The 20,959-nt window shown below is 38.2% G+C and overlaps 2 protein-coding genes across 3 annotated transcripts; one reads left to right on the top strand and one right to left on the bottom strand.

The window, feature by feature from the left end:
• mtg2 (mitochondrial ribosome-associated GTPase 2) lies at positions 1-6,899 on the bottom strand. 2 transcript variants are annotated; one of them, XM_065286428.2, is made up of 7 exons: positions 6,778-6,899; positions 6,563-6,671; positions 6,326-6,473; positions 2,413-2,528; positions 1,821-2,039; positions 1,182-1,320; positions 1-1,095 (listed from the first exon to the last, which is right to left on the bottom strand). In XM_065286428.2, the coding sequence occupies exons 2-7, from the start codon at positions 6,665-6,667 to the stop codon at positions 725-727; spliced, it is 1,098 nt and encodes a 365-aa protein (XP_065142500.1). In that variant the 5' UTR covers positions 6,668-6,671; positions 6,778-6,899; the 3' UTR covers positions 1-724. The 2 variants fall into 2 exon arrangements, with proteins under 2 accessions (XP_065142500.1, XP_065142498.1); XM_065286426.2 differs by having other exon boundaries at positions 2-1,095; positions 6,563-6,894.
• A 1,163-nt stretch (positions 6,900-8,062) lies between these two features.
• Positions 8,063-20,901, top strand: fbxw12 (F-box and WD repeat domain containing 12). The gene is made up of 10 exons (XM_065286419.2): positions 8,063-8,266; positions 11,143-11,180; positions 11,641-11,810; positions 14,030-14,151; positions 14,344-14,550; positions 14,680-14,841; positions 14,952-15,162; positions 15,366-15,544; positions 17,273-17,403; positions 18,704-20,901. Exons 1-10 carry the CDS (start codon positions 8,171-8,173, stop codon positions 18,801-18,803), a joined length of 1,416 nt encoding a protein of 471 aa, XP_065142491.1. The 5' UTR covers positions 8,063-8,170; the 3' UTR covers positions 18,804-20,901.
• Positions 20,902-20,959: the final 58 nt, after the last annotated feature.

The raw sequence follows: 20,959 nt of genomic DNA, 5'->3' as shown, positions 1-20,959 counted from the left end.
ACAGGGAATAAGTATTGAACACACTTTCTTTAATACTTTGTAGAAAAGCCTTTGTTGGTGATTACAGCTTCTAGACGCCTCTTGTATGGAGAGACCAGTCGTCTGCATTGCTCAGGAGGGATTCTGACAGTCTCATTTCACTTTATTTATTATGACTCAACTTGTATACTTAAATGTTCTGATTTCTTTGTATGAATTCCATATTTGGCTTGATGGCAACATCTGGTGGAAATTTTGTGTCAATAGCCCACTTAGAAATCCTCTTACTGATAAAAATACTGATGTGTCAAATACTTATTTTCCCTGCTGTATAGGCATTTCTGTCTAACGTAAATAATAAATTGTTTGCTTTAAGAATTTTATTGGAATTTCAGGTTTTGCTCACATTTACAAACATTTTACCCGTATGAAAACTTCAAAACTTGCTTTCCTTAAATAATATGTTTAATATTTTTGTTCACCGCTAAACCTTATTGCTGAAATGCATATATAAATGCTTATATTAATAAGCATTATATAATGCATGTATGTTAAAGTAGTCATTGCAAAGTAACATACTAGACAATGTGGCTCCAACCTTGCTCCTGGTGAGCTACTGTCCTGCAGACTTCAGTTCCAACACTTTAATTAACTGGTTCACCTGTGTTTGTGATTAGGGTTGGAGATCTGCAGGGCGGTTGGACATCCCTTTACTAGATAATCATGTTTATGAATTTCTGCAATATCACTTGTGACTGTCCAACGGGTAGCTGTCGTACAGCTCTCGCAAGTGTAGGATGAGCTGCTCTATGTTGTCTCCTGTCAGTGCAGAAACAGGAATGATCCGCTGATCTACATGGTTCCTCAAAGCCTCAAGGTTCTTCCTTGCATTCGGCAAGTCCATTTTATTGGCCACGATGGCATTAGGTCTGTGTGACAGTTGTGTTTTGTACTGTTCCAGCTCAAAGCACAGCTGCTGCAGCTGCTCCCAGGGTTCGGCACAAGACATGTCCAGTACGTACAACAAAATACGACAGCGCTCAACATGTCGTAGAAAAGAAATGCCAAGGCCACGATTCAAATGAGCATCTGGAATCAGTCCAGGAATGTCAGCTACTGCAAATGTAAAAAAGCAGAGAAAGGGATTTTAATGACGTGGCTTATTTGTTTTCTTATAAAGACCAAAAGTTCTCAACACACACCTGCCACCTGCTCGTGGTCTCTGTATTGAACAATGCCCACGTGAGGGTTTAGTGTGGTAAAGGGGTAAGCTGCCACAGCTGGTCGGGCATTAGATATGGCACGTAACAGAGATGACTTTCCTGCGTTTGGAAACCCAATCTGCACAGAAAAACAAAATAAAACATTTGCTACAGTAAAAGATGCACATTAAAACTTTAGGTTCTGGGGAAACAAAACAAAAAAACATTGTTCAGTATTACCAGAGTACGAGGTGCTGAATGGTTGCTTATTGACTGCTTACTGGGAGCCCATGCCCAATTCTTTATCCTGTAATATATCTATTCTCTTAATATGGCTGCTCTCAAAAAATGCTGGGTTGGTTCGAACTTCGAAACCAATGGCTAGGTTAAAATTGGACTGAATAATTATAAATAAACGTATGCTGGATTGCTTAAACACGGCATTTGGGTGAAAACAACCCAGCATAGGTTTATCAATGCAGGATGATTTATACACAAAGCTAAATCAGGGTTCGGAGTTTGTTTGAAACCTCTTTTACTTGCTAATTCCCCAAAACACATTAAAATGCACTGTCATGCTCCATAATCCATGATCTGGTCTTTTCAGATAATCTATCAAATGCAAGCATTTACTCTTACCAATCCTGCATGGGCCATGGTACGCAGCTCCAGCTGAAAGATCCGTTCCTGTCCCCTGTCTCCTGGCGTGGCGGTAGTTGGAGCTCTGTTTTCATTGGACAAAAAAAAGTGGTTCCCCTTGCCCCCTGCACCTCCATAGGCAGCAGTATACAGCTGCCCATGACGCGAGAGGTCTGCCACTGTCTTACCCTCTTCTTTTACAATGGTGCCTAAAGGAACCTGTGTAGAAATTTGTTAAATACAACTCACACACATGATTATGGGTGTCTTTAAAAAATGGTAAACCAAGAATAATTTAACTTCCGCAGAACATAAAAGGGGAGATTTTGAAGAATGTAGTTGTTATTATTATTTCCACTGAGTTTTCATAGGATTGTTCTAAAGCATACAAGCAATGTTAAGAACAGACTTTAAGTTGTTGATAGAAAATCCACAGTCCAAAGGCCATGAGAGAAATAGTGATTTGGGATCTTATCAATTAATTGTTTGATTATTGAGTCAATATGATAATACAGAGCTACAAAAAAGACCAAACTGTATTTGATTACAAAAAGAAAAAAAATGTTGAATACGTTTCATTGGTAAAACTCACTAAAATGTAGGTGGGACTGGCATTCCGTCCATAGCGATTTTTACTCCTTCCTGGCTCTCCATTTTTCCCATGATACAATGCTGCCACTGAAGCAAGTGATTTCACATGTGGATGCACTGTTGAAAAATTCAATATGTCTGTGAATTTTAACAATACTTAACACTAACTGAAAAGTTGCATACACAAGGTACACAACCGTACACACAGTTTTCTAATTTCGTTAACAAGGTCTAGTATGATTTTATGGTTCTGTACTTGTATGGCCAGAGAAAATTATGCTATACATGGATATCAGCTGACGTCACTCACTTGTCTTCCGCCATTTTAAGGACTTGAAGTGGTCGCAAAAGAACTAGAAGCTATGCCTTCAATATGCTGTGAGCATCAAAATCGCTATTTTAACAACACTAAGAAGGCTCAACACAACATGATATTTTGCTCGAAGTATCGCCTGTGTCTCTACACGTGAACTCGAGCATTGAGAACATTGTTTGTGTCCACAGAGTTTACTAAAAAGAAGGTTTTGAACAACTGACTTTGGATGATTTGGCGTCCGCTCGCCGCCTTCTTCCCAGTCAAGATGTATCGATCTCCAATTGCAACGTAAGGAGGGAGGATTGTAAAGATGGATATCTCCTAAAGCATAGTTCCATAAAAATGCACGGATAAGTCGTTGTTTTGTCGCAAGTGAAAAACAATATTGACCTTCAGGTTGAAAAAGGAGCCTCATATGATATTCATTCATTCCCCTTCGGAAATCGATTATTTACGTCTGGCAGAGATGACGAGCAGACACCATAACAGCCAAAGTCAGTTGTACAAAACCTTTATTTTTAGTAAACTCTGTGTACACAAACAATGTTCTCAATGCTCGCGTTCATGTGTAGAGATCCAGGTGATACTTCGAGCAAAGTTTCATGTTGTGTCGCGCCTTCTTATGTTGTAAAATAGTGGTAGTTCGGTAGCAGCGGACAGCGGCTGGAAGAACGCATCAGGGATCGAGAAGGCATCACACCCTAACCAAGATATATTTTTTTAAAGTAGCGTTTATTTTCATGACAGTCGAGATGCGACATGTTGTCTTTCGTAGCCCTTTACTGTATCCGTAAGAATCATAGACAGTAAAAGATAAGAAATCCGTAAATCGTAGCAAGGTAGCCAATGCTTGTCAATAGCCTACTGGTACTCGGTAGGTCCTAAAGATGGCGGCATGATGTAAAAGGTCACGTGACTGAAATCCATCTATACCCTAAGCATTCAGACTAGCAGCGACTAGCAGAGCGACGCAATTTTATTCATTTTAATGGAAGCTTGGCTATATCCGGCGACACAAGTGACAATGACCGGTGGTGACCAGATGAAGGTACAATGAAAACTACCAATGAAAACGAAGCAATGGAGTTCACCTCATCCGTCTCTCGTCAGTTACTGGAGTGGACGTTACTCATTTATTTAAGACAACCAGATTTAGAATCGTCTCCTAACGACCTCGTTAAAAAGAGTCGAGCGACACAAAGTGACAAAATCGCTTATAGACGGTTTGAGTGGCTGTCGTGGTCCGCACATAACTTCCGGTAAACTCCGCTAAGAACAAATAACAACAATGTTCTTTAAACGTAGTGTATTTATAAAATAAGCAAAAAACCAACACATAGATTACCTAGGACAGTGGTTCTCAAACTGGCGGCCGAGATGGTGCCAGGGGGGCCCCAGTTTTATGACATTTTATAAAATAAATAAATGTATCATGAATTCTGTGGAATTAGACCTAAAAAATAAGGCTACTAACCAACAGCACTTCTTTGTATCATTCAATATGTTTTGTTTAATTAAAAGTTGAGTTTTAGAACAGTTTTTTTGTCATAAATTTTCTTTGGGGGGCCGTGAAGGAATAGGCCATACACAAGGGGGGCCGCACACTGAAAAAGTTTGACAACCACAGACCTAGGAAACCAAAACATTTGTTACTTTCGACGAGGCATTTGTTCAAGAGATCAGTTTAGCAACTAGTCAGACCATAAAAAAAAAAAACGAAACCAGAAGTAAAGTTCGGATCCAGACTAGGGATGGCGAAAACGAAAAATTTTCTTGACCGGCCACCGAGCCTCATTAGCCGGTTGAAACCGGTTAACCGATAGGTCTATTAATTTAAAATATGCTATGCTATTTAAAATAACAGACATTTCGAGCCGCGCCTGCAATTTCGCAACTCGCATCTCTCTGCGCTCTGCCTCCGGCTCACACACACACACAGACCTCACAACACTTTTTAAATCCCCTACAGCGCGAAACATGTCCCGCAAACGCGGTGCCGTGCTTAGTTTCGAAATAGTTTAGGTACTAGGTGATCGCGTTGAACTTGAAAATAAAGGAGTTTGTGAAGCTCATTTGAAAATTGCTGCGGCTCATTTAAGAAAATGACAGCTCAGAAGAGACTGCGCTTTAGTTTGGGGTAGTAATAATAAAGACATAGGATGATCATCATCACCTTTTCTGTTACCACTGAAATATGTAATGTATTTCCAAATCTAAACCCATCTTATGCGGAATGTTGCCTAATAGACGGCAACACGATAAAACCAATGGATTAAACGGGCACCTTCAGAATGTGTAAAATACGCACCGGCCAAAGCAGGTCTCGCACTGTGTTTGTTCTAGAACAAAGATATTTAATGCTTGTATGAGGCATATAGGCCTACGCTGAGTTTTATTTATTTAGGGTGAGGTGCGTTCTAATTAACAATGCAATGCAAGTGAACGCGCCGTGCCGGCGCCTTCATGCACGGACCGGTAATTATATACTCTGCTATATTTGCTTTTTATTTATTAAATACATGCATTTGGTTGATGAAACATTTATTAAAATTAAGATACAATTTATACAAAACGAAATTCACTTTAAAGAAATGCTTTCTACAAAGCAAAACTTAATAAAGTGGTAAAAATCATGGCTGAGGATTTACAGAAACAAAACTTACTCGGCACTTTACTGTTAGCCTAAAAGACATAAATGTTAATAATTTGGAACACAACCAGGAGAGAATTTAATTTTAATTATTTTATTGCTGTATTTTATTTACTATTCGAATAAAGGAATTTATCAAAAAATAGCCTGTAGCATTTACTTTTCGCAAACCTTGTGAGCATGCGAAACCAAACGCAGTGACCTCGCACCAAATGTTTTTTTATTGGTTTATAAAGTACAAACAGACCAGTTATGAAAAACTGAGTGTGAGGGATTTGTTCACTTCACACAAAAAGATCTTGGAAAGAAAGAGATGACTAACTGTAGTAGGGTTTAGTCCACTGTCTATAATAGCCTAATTTACAGATCCCTTTTTTTAACCGACAACCGACAACTTTGACCGGTTAACGTTGATACGGTCAACCATCGGTCAAACGGTCATCGGTTAACATCCCTAATCCAGACGTGTATCGCGTCAGCGCACGTGCATCCGATGAAACCGTCTATAATGTGAATGTACCTTAAGGGGGCGTGCACACCAAAGCTTTTACGCCTGCTGCTGTGCTGGCGTATGTTCTCAATTGTTTCCAATGGAAGCGCTGTGTTTTTCAGCTGTGATTTAATTTTATCGTATTAATTGTTGTGAGTTGTATTAGTTTGTACAAACTCTGTACATATGCTATACCATACAAAAAAAAAAAAAACACGCAGCTATTCTTAGGTGCCTGCGCATGCGCTGTCAGCAGAAGCGCTTTATCGACTGGAGGAGGAACGGACATTCCGATGTGAATTTTAAATAACAATAATTTTTTACATAAATGTGTCAAACAAGGATGTAGTTTCAGGGGAATAAAGTATTTTGCTTAATTTTACATCGCCAGCAAACCCCTCTGAATGTTTGCAATATCGCTCAAACTAGAAAAACCTGCTGTTTGGTTACTTCAATACCTTTAAGGATGATGTCTCCTCCAGAACCTCCATTACCCCCATCTGGACCACCCCACTCTTTCCTGGGCTCACTGTGGAAGGTGGAAGCTCCATCACCCCCTGCACCTGCCACAACCCTTACCCTGCGATGATCCACAAAATACCGGCTCTGCGAGAAGACACAGCGAGAAGACACAGCGGTCATTAAACACTGAAGATGAGCAAATACGTTTATGGGTCTGAACAGCATAACGTTACCAGTTTCTTCTCTGAGAGTTGTGCTGTTGAGTGTTTGTGTGCTCTCTGAATCATCCGCTCTTTACATGAACACGCAGTCCTCCAATACATCTGTAGGAGCCTCATTTTGCTATTGAAATGTTTAAAAACATAATCATGTGTTTTATGTTTTTAAGTCAAGCAGCTGAATGTTAAACAGGTCGCTGATGTTTACAGTTCATAACGAGTAAACCTACTGTAGTTTACTTAACAACTGCACTCTACTTTATTTCGTCCTTGTATTCCAAAAAAACTTATACGCATTCATCTTGAGCACAGTTACACACACATGTAAGTACGGAAGCTGCAGAGAAGCGTTCTTCTTCTTTTCTTTTTAAAGACGGTTGGCAAACGCGTTTCCGCCACCTACTGGACTGGAGTCTGGAGAATGACTGATTGGTGACATTAAATTTATAAATAAAAAAAGATTATTCCACAATTTAACACTTAGTTACTTGAAGCCCATTTCCGCCACGTTTATGTACAATTTTTAGATTTCCTAAGTCATAATAATGACATGAGTCGAAATAATGACTTAGTTTCTCATTATTATGAGATACTAAGTCGTCATTATAAGAAAAAATTCTCATTATTATGCGATACTACGTCGAAATAATGACTTAGTTTCTCATTATGAGATACTTAAGTCGTCATTATAAGAAAAAATTCTCATTATTATGAGATACTAAGTCGAAATAATGACTTAGTTTCTCATTATTATTAGATACTAAGGCGAAATAATGAGTTATTATGTCATTATTATGACTTAGGAAATCTAAAAATTTTACCCAAACATGACAGAAATGGGCTTCCATACTTATGTGATCTTCAAATTCTATTTATTAGACATGTTGCTTTCAAAAATGGAATAATTGCATTATATTTTATACTGTGCTGGAGATCTTTCTTCTTTTTCTTTGAGCTTATTGGCGGCACGCATTCTTAAAAGAGCATTACATTATATCAGCATTACATATTATTATAGTGTCTCGATCCACTATCCATGGTTCATAATAGAAACTAAAGACAAATCAACGTGTTCCATGTGTGTCTTAAAACGTCTGCTGTGGGCTCGCCCCTACTTGCGGACTGAGACGGGTGGTCTGGATCGTGTGCCCTAAAATGTGTGGCGCTGCCGGGCTGCAGTTGGACACAGCCAGGGCTTGTTTTCTGCAGCCATATCCCTTATGCTTGCGCTCCCTCTACTGGTTTACAGCAGAACACCACATATTATCATTATGTTCCAGTTGTTTATTTATTTTGTTTTGTTTATGTTAGGTCTCCAATGACGTTTTATTTTGTAAATAGTAAACTTTACATGTATCGTTCGCTGTTGGCCAAAACACATTACGTTGCTTAAGCATAATTTCGCGTGCACACACGTTGTATCGTCAGGTTGGAGTTGGACCTACACTACAGTACACTCTGGCTTTCTATGAAAACATTTTTTCTAGTACAAATCTCTTCATGTCCCTGAACCTTTGCCGTAGAATATGTCCATATGTGACGTCATCGCGAAACTGAAAGTTGCTAGGAAGTAACTCACTGGCGTGATTTGGCAATCATTTAATAATTATTAAATCAATAGGAATGGAGATTTGTCCACATTTACCGCTGGACTGCTTGATCACTGTATTTTCCCTTCTTCAGGATGAAGATTTAATTAGTGTGTCAACAGTTTGTAAGGTAAGCGATGAAACATTCGGGTTATGGATGGCCACCTAACACTCGCTGATTTAGATCAAAGTTATTCCTAAAACCCAGAATAAGGACTAATTCCTTATACAAATATGCGAGATTTTCTAAACCCAAGTCTTGTGATAGTTGTTTATAATTGCAACTAAGGGTCTCGTCTCATCGCGTTCCACTGCGATGCTTTGTTATTGTTTTTGTCCAACAGAAGATTAATTCTTGCTTGTCAAGACCTTTTTCAGAGTTGTCTTTGCTTTAGTGCTGGCGGAGGAGTATATGGTTGATTCAAATTATGTTTGCATCCATACCTGGAGCTCCATGCTCCTTTGCATTGCTAGCCATTATTGAAACATTATCATAATGGGGACATATCATGAAAATCTGACTTTTTCTATGTTTAAGTGCTATAATTGGGTCTCCAGTGCTTCTATTAAATTAGAACATGTGAAAAATATCAACCCAGTAACTTAGTTTTGCTAAACCATTCTCTGCAAGCATGTCAAAAATGTGATGTCAGAAGGAGATAATACCACCCGTTAATCTGCACTATCCAACCACAACCATTTAGTGCAGAGATCAGCTCATTTGCATTTTAAAGGACACACCTTTATTTATTTTTTTGCTCACACCTACAAAGTGGCAAATTTAGCATGCTATAATAATGATCTATATGATATTTTGAGCTTTAAAACTTCCACAAACATACTCTGGGGACACCAAAGATTTATTTTACATCTTAAAAAAGTCTTTTTAAATGTCCCCTTTAACAGCCCATCGTAGTAGAGATTTGATGACATAAAGAAAATTAGCTTAACTGCATGTACTGTATGTATTAACTTACAATGTTCTAAAGCCTTACAAATTATTTGGTATTACAAATCCAACAATCAATATAGCATAATATGTCCTTGTCTTAGTATGGCTACTGTTTAATGTCAAATGTTTTAATGTTTAATGAAGGTGCTGTTTTGGCTTAGAGAGTCTGACTTTAAGGTCACCCGAAGGTCACAGGTTTGATTCTTTGATGTCAGGTGGAAAATGTGCCCTTAAGCAAGGAACCTTTCAATTGCTTTTACTTGGTTTAAATGATTGAACTAAAGAAATCAACAAAAGGCCTTTCACAGATTACAGAAAATACACTGATAATGTGTCTGGATGGAATCTTGTGATGTTGGTTCATTCACACTTCCACTAATTTTTCATATTACACAAGTCCCGTTAAGATCCTGTAAAACACGTTGACGTGTAGTGTAATTCGGGAATGAGGCTGGTTGGGTATGTGCTTGAATAGAGGGATCATCTTGTTATTCATGATGTACCGAATCATAGATTACAGGTCTTTTGTTGGGGAGTGCAGTGCATTAGGGTTTCGTCATCTGCATTTTCACAAACTGGAGTAGTCTGATCAGTGCTTTGGACTGCCCTTAATAGCAGATAATGGCTGGAAAAGGTGCCATATTGCAATGTATTTAATATGGAGTCAGGATCTTCTTGACCTGGCACAAAGGACAGTCAATGCCAGGATTTCTGCTTTACATCCTATGTGACAATTACTCTCCAAGTTTGGCATAATGTGATGCATGTGGCTCATAGACTGAAATAAATAAATGTCTTTGAAGATGGAGTTGTAGTCTTTGTTGTTTAAGTTTGTTGTCTTGGGTGGCCAGGCTTGGTAAGGGTACTTTCTGGCTTTACACCGCACATGTAAGGAGAGAGTGAGCTTTCACACCAGCTGCATTTGCAGGACGTACCGTGCAGCTTACCACCGTTACAACAATCTCAAGTTCACATTGCTTTGTTTTACATAGTTTATGAGCAAAACCACTACAAGATGCCAATTTGACTGTCAATGTATTTTATGTTACTGTGATTTGTTTAAATCACATTTTGTTAAATTCACGTTTTCTTGGCAGTTGGCACACTTTTTAGGCCCTTTAGTGCCAATTGGGCATCTTTTAAATGCCACGGCCAACCTTAGCATTGTTTCGGACCATGTCCATCCCTTTATGACCACCATGTACCCATCCTCTGATGGCTACTTCCAGCAGGATAATGCACCATGTCACAAAGCTCGAATAATTTCATGACAATGAGTTCACGGTACTAAAATGGCCCCCACAGTCACCAGATCTCAACCCAATAGATCATCTTTGGGATGTGGTGGAACGGGAACTTCGTGCCCTGGATGTGCATCCCACAAATCTCCATCAACTGGAAGATGCTATCCTATCAATATGGGCCAACATTTCTAAAGAATGCTTTCAGCACTTTTTGAATCAATATGCCACATAGAATTAAGGCAGTTCTGAAGGAGAAAGGGGGTCCTAATAGTGTTCCTAATAATTCTTTAGGTGACTGTATACAAACAAATAAACATTTTGTTTGGTCATAAGCAGACATGCATGCAAGGTAAATTTAAAAAAAATACGTCTTTACTGATTTAATATAATAATGTTTATTATGCTTTTGTGTTACTCAATGAAATAATCAAAGTTATTTTTTTTAAATTTGTATTATTACCTTGCAATGCATGTCTACTTATAACCAAACAAAATGTTTATCAATGTTTGTATATGATATAGTTTATTGAAATTTCCCAAAATTTTCAAATAATAAAAAAAAACTTTAGTATTGTGCTCCTGTAAAGCTCAGTGGTAGATCATTGCATTAGCAGCACAAAAGGTATTGGCTTCAAACCCAAGGAACACAAATACTGATAAGAAATGTATACCTTGTAATGCACAATATAAGTTGCTTTGGATAAAAGGATTAGTGTTGGAATAGTTGTTGACAGGAAGATCACTGGCACTCTTCAGAAAAATAAATAAATATGATATGCAGTTTTTTTACAAATGTATTTTTTTGTTTAGGAGTGGTACCATGCTGCAGAGACACAATGGTTGTGGAAGTGAGTTACCAGACATTACATACTATATCTAAAATCAAGCCATAAGTAACTTTTTTGTCTTGTGATGCTGAATGGCTTACCGTACATTCACACGGGGCGTAAGCGTTAACGCTTAACGGAAGGCTTGTCTGAAGCGTGGCCAACAGCCAATCACTGTGGCCGCAACACAAGCTCCGGTCCATAAACGTAATTGGATGGCTCTGCCTAGGTTATTTGCATAAGGCGATATGATTGGCTGACGCACGCGTTGCCGCTTGAAAAGTTGAGAAATGTTCACCTTCTGCCGCGAGCAACGGCACTGACACGGCGCCGACGGATCCACAATTCAGTTCGCCAACGCTTGACGTCACCCATTAAAAGTAAATGGGAAGCGTCAACGCTTACGCCCCGTGTGAATGCGCCGTAAATATCCAGACATCTGCTGTTGATCGGAGTTAACCAAGAACAAATTCTTGTATAGGAGACTGTGTTTAAAGAGATGGAGCTTCTGCAATGTTTCCCAGTTCCGCACAGACACCGGGACACCCTCATGGAAAAGATATTATCTGCGTCGATCTCATCTAGAGATGAAAATGAAATCAGGCAGGTCATGTGCAGACTACACCTGCAAAAGCCTGCGAGGCCATAAAGGTAATTCATCCCTTTCAGATGTAGCAATGTCGGAATCAGTGTTGGGGAAAGTAACTTTTAAAAGTAATCCATTACAATATTAAGTTACTCCCCAAAAAAGTAACTAATTGTGTTACTTGGTTACTTTTCATGGTAAGTAATGCTTACGCAACTTTTGCGTTACTTTTTCTTACTTGTCTGAGGCTTGATCTCTTTCAGGCCTTGCAGGTGTTTTTTATGATTGCAAAAATGTCGAGCTCTGGCCTGCCATCTCGTTTCTAACCCCGGATTTCCACCGACTGCGGAGCAGCTGCAGATCAGCTCCGCTGCGTTACGTCTCCGCACTCTGCCGTCCGCCAATACCCACCAGTTCCGTTTTTGTTGCAGAGCGGCTGCGTGCTGAAGTGACGAGGTCTCGCAAATTCACGTGATGATCGCGCGATACCTAGTTCTGTCTCTGCCCATTATGCCGTTGAATTATGACGTTTTTACAAACCAGCCCAGATCACAACACGAGATCTCGCATAGACAGAGCAGTACATCAAATCCATCCAAAATTCAAAAAATAAGAAGGCTGCTAAAACATTTATATATGCTTTATCTTTAATGTATTTATTTGAAACTCCCCTGGCTCTGTTCCTGTCTATTATTTGTTGTTTCTGTATTAATGACTTTATTTGTGTGTGTTTGTAATGTTTGTATTGCAAAGATTTAATAAAAAAACACGAGTTCTCGTGAATTCAGGTATGATCACGCGATAAAGTCATGGCTCCGCCCTGCGGAGCTGTCCGGCATCCGTCAAAAATAGAAGCTCTGCGTATTTGTGCCGGAGGGCTGCGGATGGCCGGAGCTGTGACGGATTCGGAGCGCAGTCAGTGGAAATACACACATTGACTTGAATGGAAACCGATTGACTCCGCCGCCGTTCCGCAACGGATCCGCAGCCGTTCCGCAGTCGGTGGAAATCCGGGGTAACACAAACTGTTCCTGCTCAGGCGCACAGAGTGCGTAATTCTACGTTAATATGTTCAGTTTAATTCAGAACATTATTTTACTTTTAAATTGAATTAATTAAACTGAAAAGTAACTTGCATTACTTTTTAAAAAATTAACTAAAATATTAAATGTTAATTCCGGTATTTAACACTTTGAGTCTCATTTCTGGTTTGTTTTGGATGAACTACAGTGATGGACACAGAAATTTTGACAATGGGTCGTGTCTTGACTTTTTGACTTGTTTAGAAGCGTCTCTTGACTGCTTCAGAATGGAAGTCAATGGCCATGCACAAACATGTCATTAAAACAACACTTAACGTTCATTTTCAAAACTGTGCTACTCACCGAGTGGTTCGTGGTGTTCGTTGATGATTAAAAACAAGTTGTGTAGCGAAATACAGTTTCTGTCATGTTTTATTTGGCATTTTGTAAAATTCCATTGACTTCTCTTGGAAGACTCATTGCTCGCTGATATATCACTCCGCCGCCGGGAAACAGAAAAGGGGTCTGCTGACATGTGGTTGTAGTTTTTTCGCTCGGTTTCTCTCAGAAGAAATGTTTCCCATATTTGATGGCTCAGTGACCAGCTTTAGGTTTGAAGTTGAGCTCGATTGTGACTGTCTATACGCTAGACACCGAGCGTACTTGTATGGCAAAGTGGTTGTCGCCATCAAGTGGTCGGGAGTGTGCTAACGCTTCAGACTCAAATATAGAGCGGAAGTATATACGCGGTTGTGAGGTATCTGAAAAAATTGTTCCACTATAGCAAATAACACGGATTGAAATCATACATTGCGCCAATATATTTGTTTTTAATCATCAACGAACACCACAAACCACTCGGTGAGTAGTACAGTTTTGAAAATGAAGTTAAGTGTTGTTTTAATGACATGTTTGTGCATGGCCATTGACTTCCATTCTGAAGCAGTCAAGAGACGCTTCTAAACGAGTCAAAAACTCAAGACACGACCCATTGTCAAAATGTCTGTGTCCATCACTGTAGTTCATCCAAAACAAACCAGAAATAAGACTTAAAGTGTTAAATACCGGAATAATCCTTTAATGTGTAAATTTATAAAGCAATGCGTTACTTAACTCGTTACTTCAGAAAAGTAATATTATTATGTAATGCACTTACTTGTAATTCGTTACCCCAACACTGGTTGCTATTGCATTTTAAATTCTGCTAAACTGATTTTGTTTGGCAAAATTGTGTTCATGCCTATCATTCTCTCAAACCAAAGGCAAGGTTGTTGGTTTTGGATACTTGGTTGGAAATGATGACTGCTCAGACGTTTGGAAGTCTACGCCAGTTGTCTGTAGTGCATCCACAGATGGCACAGTCAAAGCATGGGACATCCAGAAGGTATAACAAACATGTTGTAAAGTACACAAACAAATGTGACAAAATACCCTATGGGCACATATGGGTGATTATCACATAGAAATATGGAAGGAAATAAATAAATATTTAACATAATTTTTCCCCAAAAAAATGTAATTTTAATGCCAAAAAATAAAATGTGACTTTCCCAGTAAATCTAATGTTGTTTTTTAGGGTGTTAATTTATGGACCAGTCCTGCTCAAAGTCCTATGCAGGACATCATAGTCGACCCTGTTCGGTCTGTTGTTGTCACATCCGACTGCACAGGAACAATCAAAGCGTGGGAGGGATTAACCGGACAGGAGCTGGCCTCATTTGAGTCAGGACTCTCAAATGCCAAACTGATGTTATTCAATGACAAAAGCAGCTCTTTCGTTATGGTATGATAATTATTTATAAGTGCTTTTATACATTTTGTTGCTACACAATAGTATGTATTGTTGTTTTGGGTCAGTTAGGTGATTTTTGCCAATGTTGGCCCAGTTTAACTTAATGTTTAACCCTTTCAGGTGGGATCTATTCAAGGTCTAGTTGTCTTGACTTGTCCTGCACTGTCTGAGGTTTCAAGGCACGTGGTCTTCGACTCGTTTAGGGTAGACCTACTTCTTTCATCTCCAGATAAAAAGTGGATATTCACTGCCTCCAAAGAAAATTTAGATTTATGCCCTAAGGTAAATTGAAGTCTCCACGTCCATATCATATATCAAAAGTTGATAAATATAAGAAGTTAATAATAGTGAATTGTATTTAAATGAATAACAAATTATATTTGTTTTGGGAGGTTTTCTACACTGAAACGGTGTGTTATCCAAACAAGGATGAGGAAAGTCTGTGTCAGAGTCTGTCAATCAATGGCTGTTGTGCTGCCGTATTCCTTCCCTCCCATCATGCACGAATCGCAGTAATCCATACAGACAGTCTCTTCAGCAACAAAACAGTCTCAGTCTTTGACCTGACCATAAAGGAATCCAAATATAAGAAGGAACCACAAGGTTAAACTACTTTTTTTGTAGCCTACGAAATACATTTAAATGTACTTGTGATGCAAATACAGAATACTGTACCAATATGGCCGCTCAAACACTTCCGCTGGCTTCACTTCCCACTGTTATTTTAGTGTGCTATGTGCACTGCAATCATTTCTATAGATCAGTGGATGCAACATTAAACGATATCTCATCTCTTTCTATTTCAGCTCAACAAGTTGCATCTTTTCAGATAGAACTAAGGGACCGTACCAACCTCACTCTTGAGGCAAAAGGGAGCAACACCCTTCTGGTTACAGATGGAAACTTTCTAAAGGTTTACACGCTTACAGGGGATCTTGTAGCTAGTTTTGAGGACCATATACAGCCGATTTCTGCTCTTTGTGTGGTAGGTTGCAAGTTAAGCTTTAATTTCATTAAAGTAAAACACCACAGTTTTTTATATTTTACTATGTTCTTACCTCAACTTAGATGAATTAATACATGCATATCTTTTTTCAATGCATGCACTTAATCTTTGTACAGTGTAGTGTAGTGGATGTGTTAGCATTTAGCCTAGTCCCATTCATTCCTTAGGATCCAAACAGGGATTAATTTAGAAGTCACCAAACATTTCCATGTTTTCTCTATTTAAAGACTACATGAGTAGTTACACCAGTAAGTATGGTGGCACAAAATAAAACTTGATGATTTTTTAAGTGGATAAAAATTAGAACTATTGTATGGCAGAAGAGCTCTCATGCTGCGTTTACACCAGGCGCGGTATAGGCGTCAGGTGCGAGTGATTTCAATGTTAAGTCAAAGTGAAGACGCGTTGACGCATGTCTGGAGCTCTCACGGCGCGAATGAGGCATTTAGCGCGGCGCAGTAGATGCGAATCCGGCTCATTTTTGCGTCTAGTTCACACAAAATGAGCGTTGCCGCGGCAAACGTGCAAGTTGAAAAATGTGAACTTTGGCAGAAAAACATGCCGCGTACACCAATCAGGAGCTTGCTCTAGTAGTGACCTGATTACAGAAAGCGAGCGGGGTCGCAGAAGCCCCTCCCATGACGCGAATTTCCGCGTGAAAGTCCTGATGACTTGAATTTCACGCCTGAATGAAGCGAGTAAACTCAAAATGTTCAAGCGGCAAACTAGACGTGGTAGACACCATTTTGACGCCTCAAACGCGGCTGGTGTGAACCCACGGTTAGTTTGCAGCACTTCGACCTCGGGCACTCCTCCACTGTGATTGGACGGCCGAGTGAGAACTGATATTGACGAGCTGAGCTTTTCACTCAAAGTTGAATATTTTTGAAAATGTCTGTGCCTGGCTCCAAGCATTTTACTGCATGTCGTACTGTGTATGTCTGTGAATGAGTCCAATAAAACGTAAAACTTGTTACCAATCGTAAATTATAAACGGTTTCATAGGACGCATGTGCGGTGACGCAATACGAGTCTGGTTCGAACTTTACTTCCTGTTTCAGTTTTTTAATGGGCTTACTAGGTGCTAAACTGAACTCTTGAACAAGTACCTCGTCGAAAAAAAACCAAAATGTTTGGGTTTTCTAGGTAATCTATGCGTTGTTTATTTATTTTGCTTGTTATATAAATAAACCACATTTAAAGTAATTTTTTGTTTTTTATTCTTATCGGAGTTTACCGGAAGTTACGTGTGGACCACGAAAGCCGCTTGTTTATGTTGTTACTGCTGAAACCGTCTATACTGGGGTTAAATTGGGCTGGAGCCATGATCCGGGGCTGAGCCCGAGCACATTTGTGACTTTTTGAAGGGGCAAGTGAAAGGTAATTTTACTTGCCCGACCACATAAGCAGCCAGATTAAAATAACAAAAAAATCAGTAACTTAAAATGAACTAGGCAATCAGAAAAACATGAGAATGATTTAATGCTGCATGCTGCCCAACCCCAAAGAGAAAGAGTTTTCTGTGAATGAGAATAGTTTGTTTGCTTATAACATTGGCTAACAATCATAACATTTAATAAAATTTAAGTTTACCTTTATATACAGTAAAAACATAAGGAAAACTATAAATATGAAAATATATAGAATGCATGGTATTATTGCAGTTTTTCCACAAACGTAACTTTCACAATTCTGCTGTACTTGCAGGACAGTTTTAGGGTGGTAACAGCATCCCACGACCTGTCTCTCCGAGTACTGACCTGGAGAAATGATAAACAACATGGGCTTAACCTTGAGAGCCAGTATCAATTACTTGGAGGCTCCCACACAATGTCCAGGTACAGTATTATCACCCATACATTCAATCATATTTACAGCAGGTAATCAACCAGAATGCCTATTTCTGTTTACATGTGAAACTCGCTCACATATAAAAATAACAGTTGCACTGTCCTGTAGACTTTAGATAAGACTAAACTGGACGTATGTCAATAAAAAACATCAGGAATTTAAAATACATGCTTAACAACACTGACTATTACACTGTTTCTATTTCTGCGACATCGCAGCTGACAGCTCTTGCATTTCAAACATTTTCTGAACTTTATATCTTGAAATTGTCTAAATAAATGTTTTTTTTAATAGTATAACAAAATAATATGTTACCTAAATGCATTTCTAATTAAAAGAAGTCCAATTGTTTATATTAATGCTTGCTATTAAATGACTTGCTCATGCGTATATGTATTCTGTTAACTTTAAGTTGTATACAGCATTTCTTATTTTATTTGAAAGGGTACATATCATGAAAATCTAATTTTTTTAATGTTTAAGTGCTATAATTGGGTCCCCAGTGCTTCTATCAAACTAGAAAATTAGAGAAAGAGAACAACCCAGTAACTTAGTTTTGGTAAACCATTCTCTGCAAGCATATGAAAAAATAGGTCATTGAAATTTTGCTCCCCTTGTGATGTCCGAAGGGGATAATACCGCCCCTTAATCTGCGTTATCCAACCACGGCACTGCCATTTAGTGCAGAATAGGGATGCCACTAATCCATCATCTTTGGAGACAGCGATAAACAAAAGGTTCGTGCATAGTGGTGTGGAGCAATGGTTGTTATTTAAGTGTGAGAACAACATTTTAAAGGTAAAATAATGGAATCGATTATAAATATTGATGTCGACTAATAATCAGCATCAACGCAGTCAATTGTGTTGACCAATCACGCCAGCTCTAGATCAGAGATCAACCCCTTTGCATTTTAAAGGACACACCCACATTTTTGCTCACACCTACATAGTGGCAAATTTAGCATGCTATAATAAATTATCTATATGGTATTTTGAGCTAAAACTTCTCCTATGTACTCTGGGGACACCAAAGTTTTATTTTACATCTTAAAAAAGTTTTGTGAAATGTCCCCTTTAATGCCCGTATCTATCTAAGTTTAGCACATCGGCACAAAGAGGTGCAGTTGATGACAATGCATGCCTTTGACGCACTTAGCAGTAAAGAGAAGCAAACACACACTGACACAACTAATACACGGGGATTATTCTGGTTGAATACCATCTGTAAACACATTGTGTTTTGACTGTCATTAAGTAATGTTATCTTTTTTATATATTTTCACAGAGGATTCACAAACGTTGCCTGTGATTATTCAAGTATAGTGGCCTCTGTGGAGTCAGTGGACGGAAAGGACGTTTTGAAGGCATATACATTTGATTTCTGAGCATTTTTCTAACATAACTCGAGTTGGTCAAGACATGCTCTTAAATAAAATGAACCAAAGTAAAGGAAATATTATTTATAAGTCAAAACTCTGATCGTGAGTACTTTTGGGTAAAAGGCAAAGGATATAAAACGAACTGCAAGTACAATATTCTAACTGTACAATAAGAAAAAAATAAACTCATAATTCTGGGAAAATATTGATTCATTGGAGATGATTGTGATTCGATTGTATATTATAATGTCTTACTTTTCTTTTTCCAATTGTCTGTATGTCAAAAAGTCCTTCAAAGGAATAGTTCACCTTATCGTGCATAAATTAAATGCACAGTGCATGTAAAGAAGCTTCATGATCCTTGTAGTTGGTGCTGAGGAGCATTGTTGTGCGGGTTCGCTGGTGTAGTAATTAATTAATGGTGCTGGGAGCTCTCGGGGCTGAATAAAGAAGAATAGATAAAAACAACATTTATATATAACACAGGGTTTAAGTTAACTGTAACTAATTAGAAATTTACTAGTTAACAAATGTTGTTTACCAAGAGGAATAGATTCCCTTGATTGCCTGATTCTCCTCACTCCATTGTGATGGATCCTCGTACTTGCACGTCTGCCCACCACATCCCATAGACTATTGCATATGGTAGGGAATAACATAAGGTAGCACCTCTTTAACTATGTATTTTGGCCTGGGAACTCTGGAGCCTGTCACTTTTAAAGGAACGATTGTAATTGCAAGGACAAACAGTATTACTAAAGATACACTTTTTGTGACAATAAATTTGGGAAGGCTCCCTTCCGTGCTTTCATGAACGCGCCCAACCCCCACCCCCAAATCCTTTTTGTCGTTTAAAGTTATTTTCTGGAAGTGGTAGTTGAGATGTATACTTACCCAAACACAGGTGAAGAAAATGAATTGTTTCTTTTCTGTTTATATACACGACTGATTGGATTTGACCTTTTTAAAATTATTTCTTGGTTATAACAAATGTTAAAAAATGATTTTGCCGTGAAGATGTTGCCTGATATTTGTCTCGTTTTCTCCTAAGAAGGTTGAAAGTTGATGGTTTCTTTCCCTGCAAACATTACATGTCAAGCCAAGCATGTGAAAAAGGTACTGTAGCTATTTTCAGACTCCCTCAAGATTTACCAGCTAATCCACTTACTTCTAAAAAAGTTCAAATGAAATGGCCTCTGAACATTAAGGACAGTAAACACCATTTTTATCTGGTTATTTATGATTTAAAAAAGGTAGAAAGTGTATTTTTCAAAATATAACTTTTATTTATATACAATATTTTCAAAGCAGCTGTGCAGAAAATCACACTGTATTGCTGTAAAGGTCCATAGTTTTAATAGAAAAGTTCACTGAAAGACATGATTTTGTCTATTGTCCTTTAGTTAGCAACCCAAAGGTGACGATGGCAAATAATTAAAAACTCTATAAGTTGATAGCAGTAGAAGAACCCGTTATGAAACAATTTCTCATGTACACCATGGATAATGTTTATACTTGTTAAGTCATAAGAGCATAAAAACAAAGTGTCCAGCATGTATAAACAAGACATTCATACAGTCAACAATCACAAAATAAACTTTCACTTTGGTTTCATTTCGTTAATGCTGTTAATTCTGTCAACATTTACTCAGCTTCATGTTGTTTTAAACCGATATGAGTTTCTTTATTCTGTTGATAATATATTGTGTATCACAAAATATTGTGATAAATGATGGTAAGCACACAGTTGCCGTTACCCATTGACATCCATGGTATTTGTTTTTCTTACTATGGAAATAAATCGGCACCATCAACTGTGTGGAAACTCATACAGGTAAATGACAGAATTTAAATTTTTGGGTGAACTGTCCCTTTAATGTATCTTTTTACCCATAGGTAAGTTAATATAGTGTGTACTTAACTCCTACCAGAAGCAGAAAATGATAATGAGGTGGTCTAAAAAGATCAAACAAACTTCAAATCTGATTAAATGACATAGTAGGAACTGACCTTGGGTAACAGCATTTCATTTTAAATTGATACTTTACACTATAAATTACTTGAGAAATTGACACAAGATAATACATATTTAAAAGGAAATAAAATAAAAATGTAAACTATTAAATTAAATTAAATACCAACTGTATATAATTGAACGCAAA

Source organism: Paramisgurnus dabryanus, chromosome 21, assembly GCF_030506205.2.
Source record: "Paramisgurnus dabryanus chromosome 21, PD_genome_1.1, whole genome shotgun sequence".
Lineage (NCBI taxonomy): Eukaryota > Metazoa > Chordata > Actinopteri > Cypriniformes > Cobitidae > Paramisgurnus > Paramisgurnus dabryanus.
The sequence above is the reverse complement of the archived record's forward strand: the minus strand, read 5'-3'. Positions and strand labels throughout refer to the sequence as shown.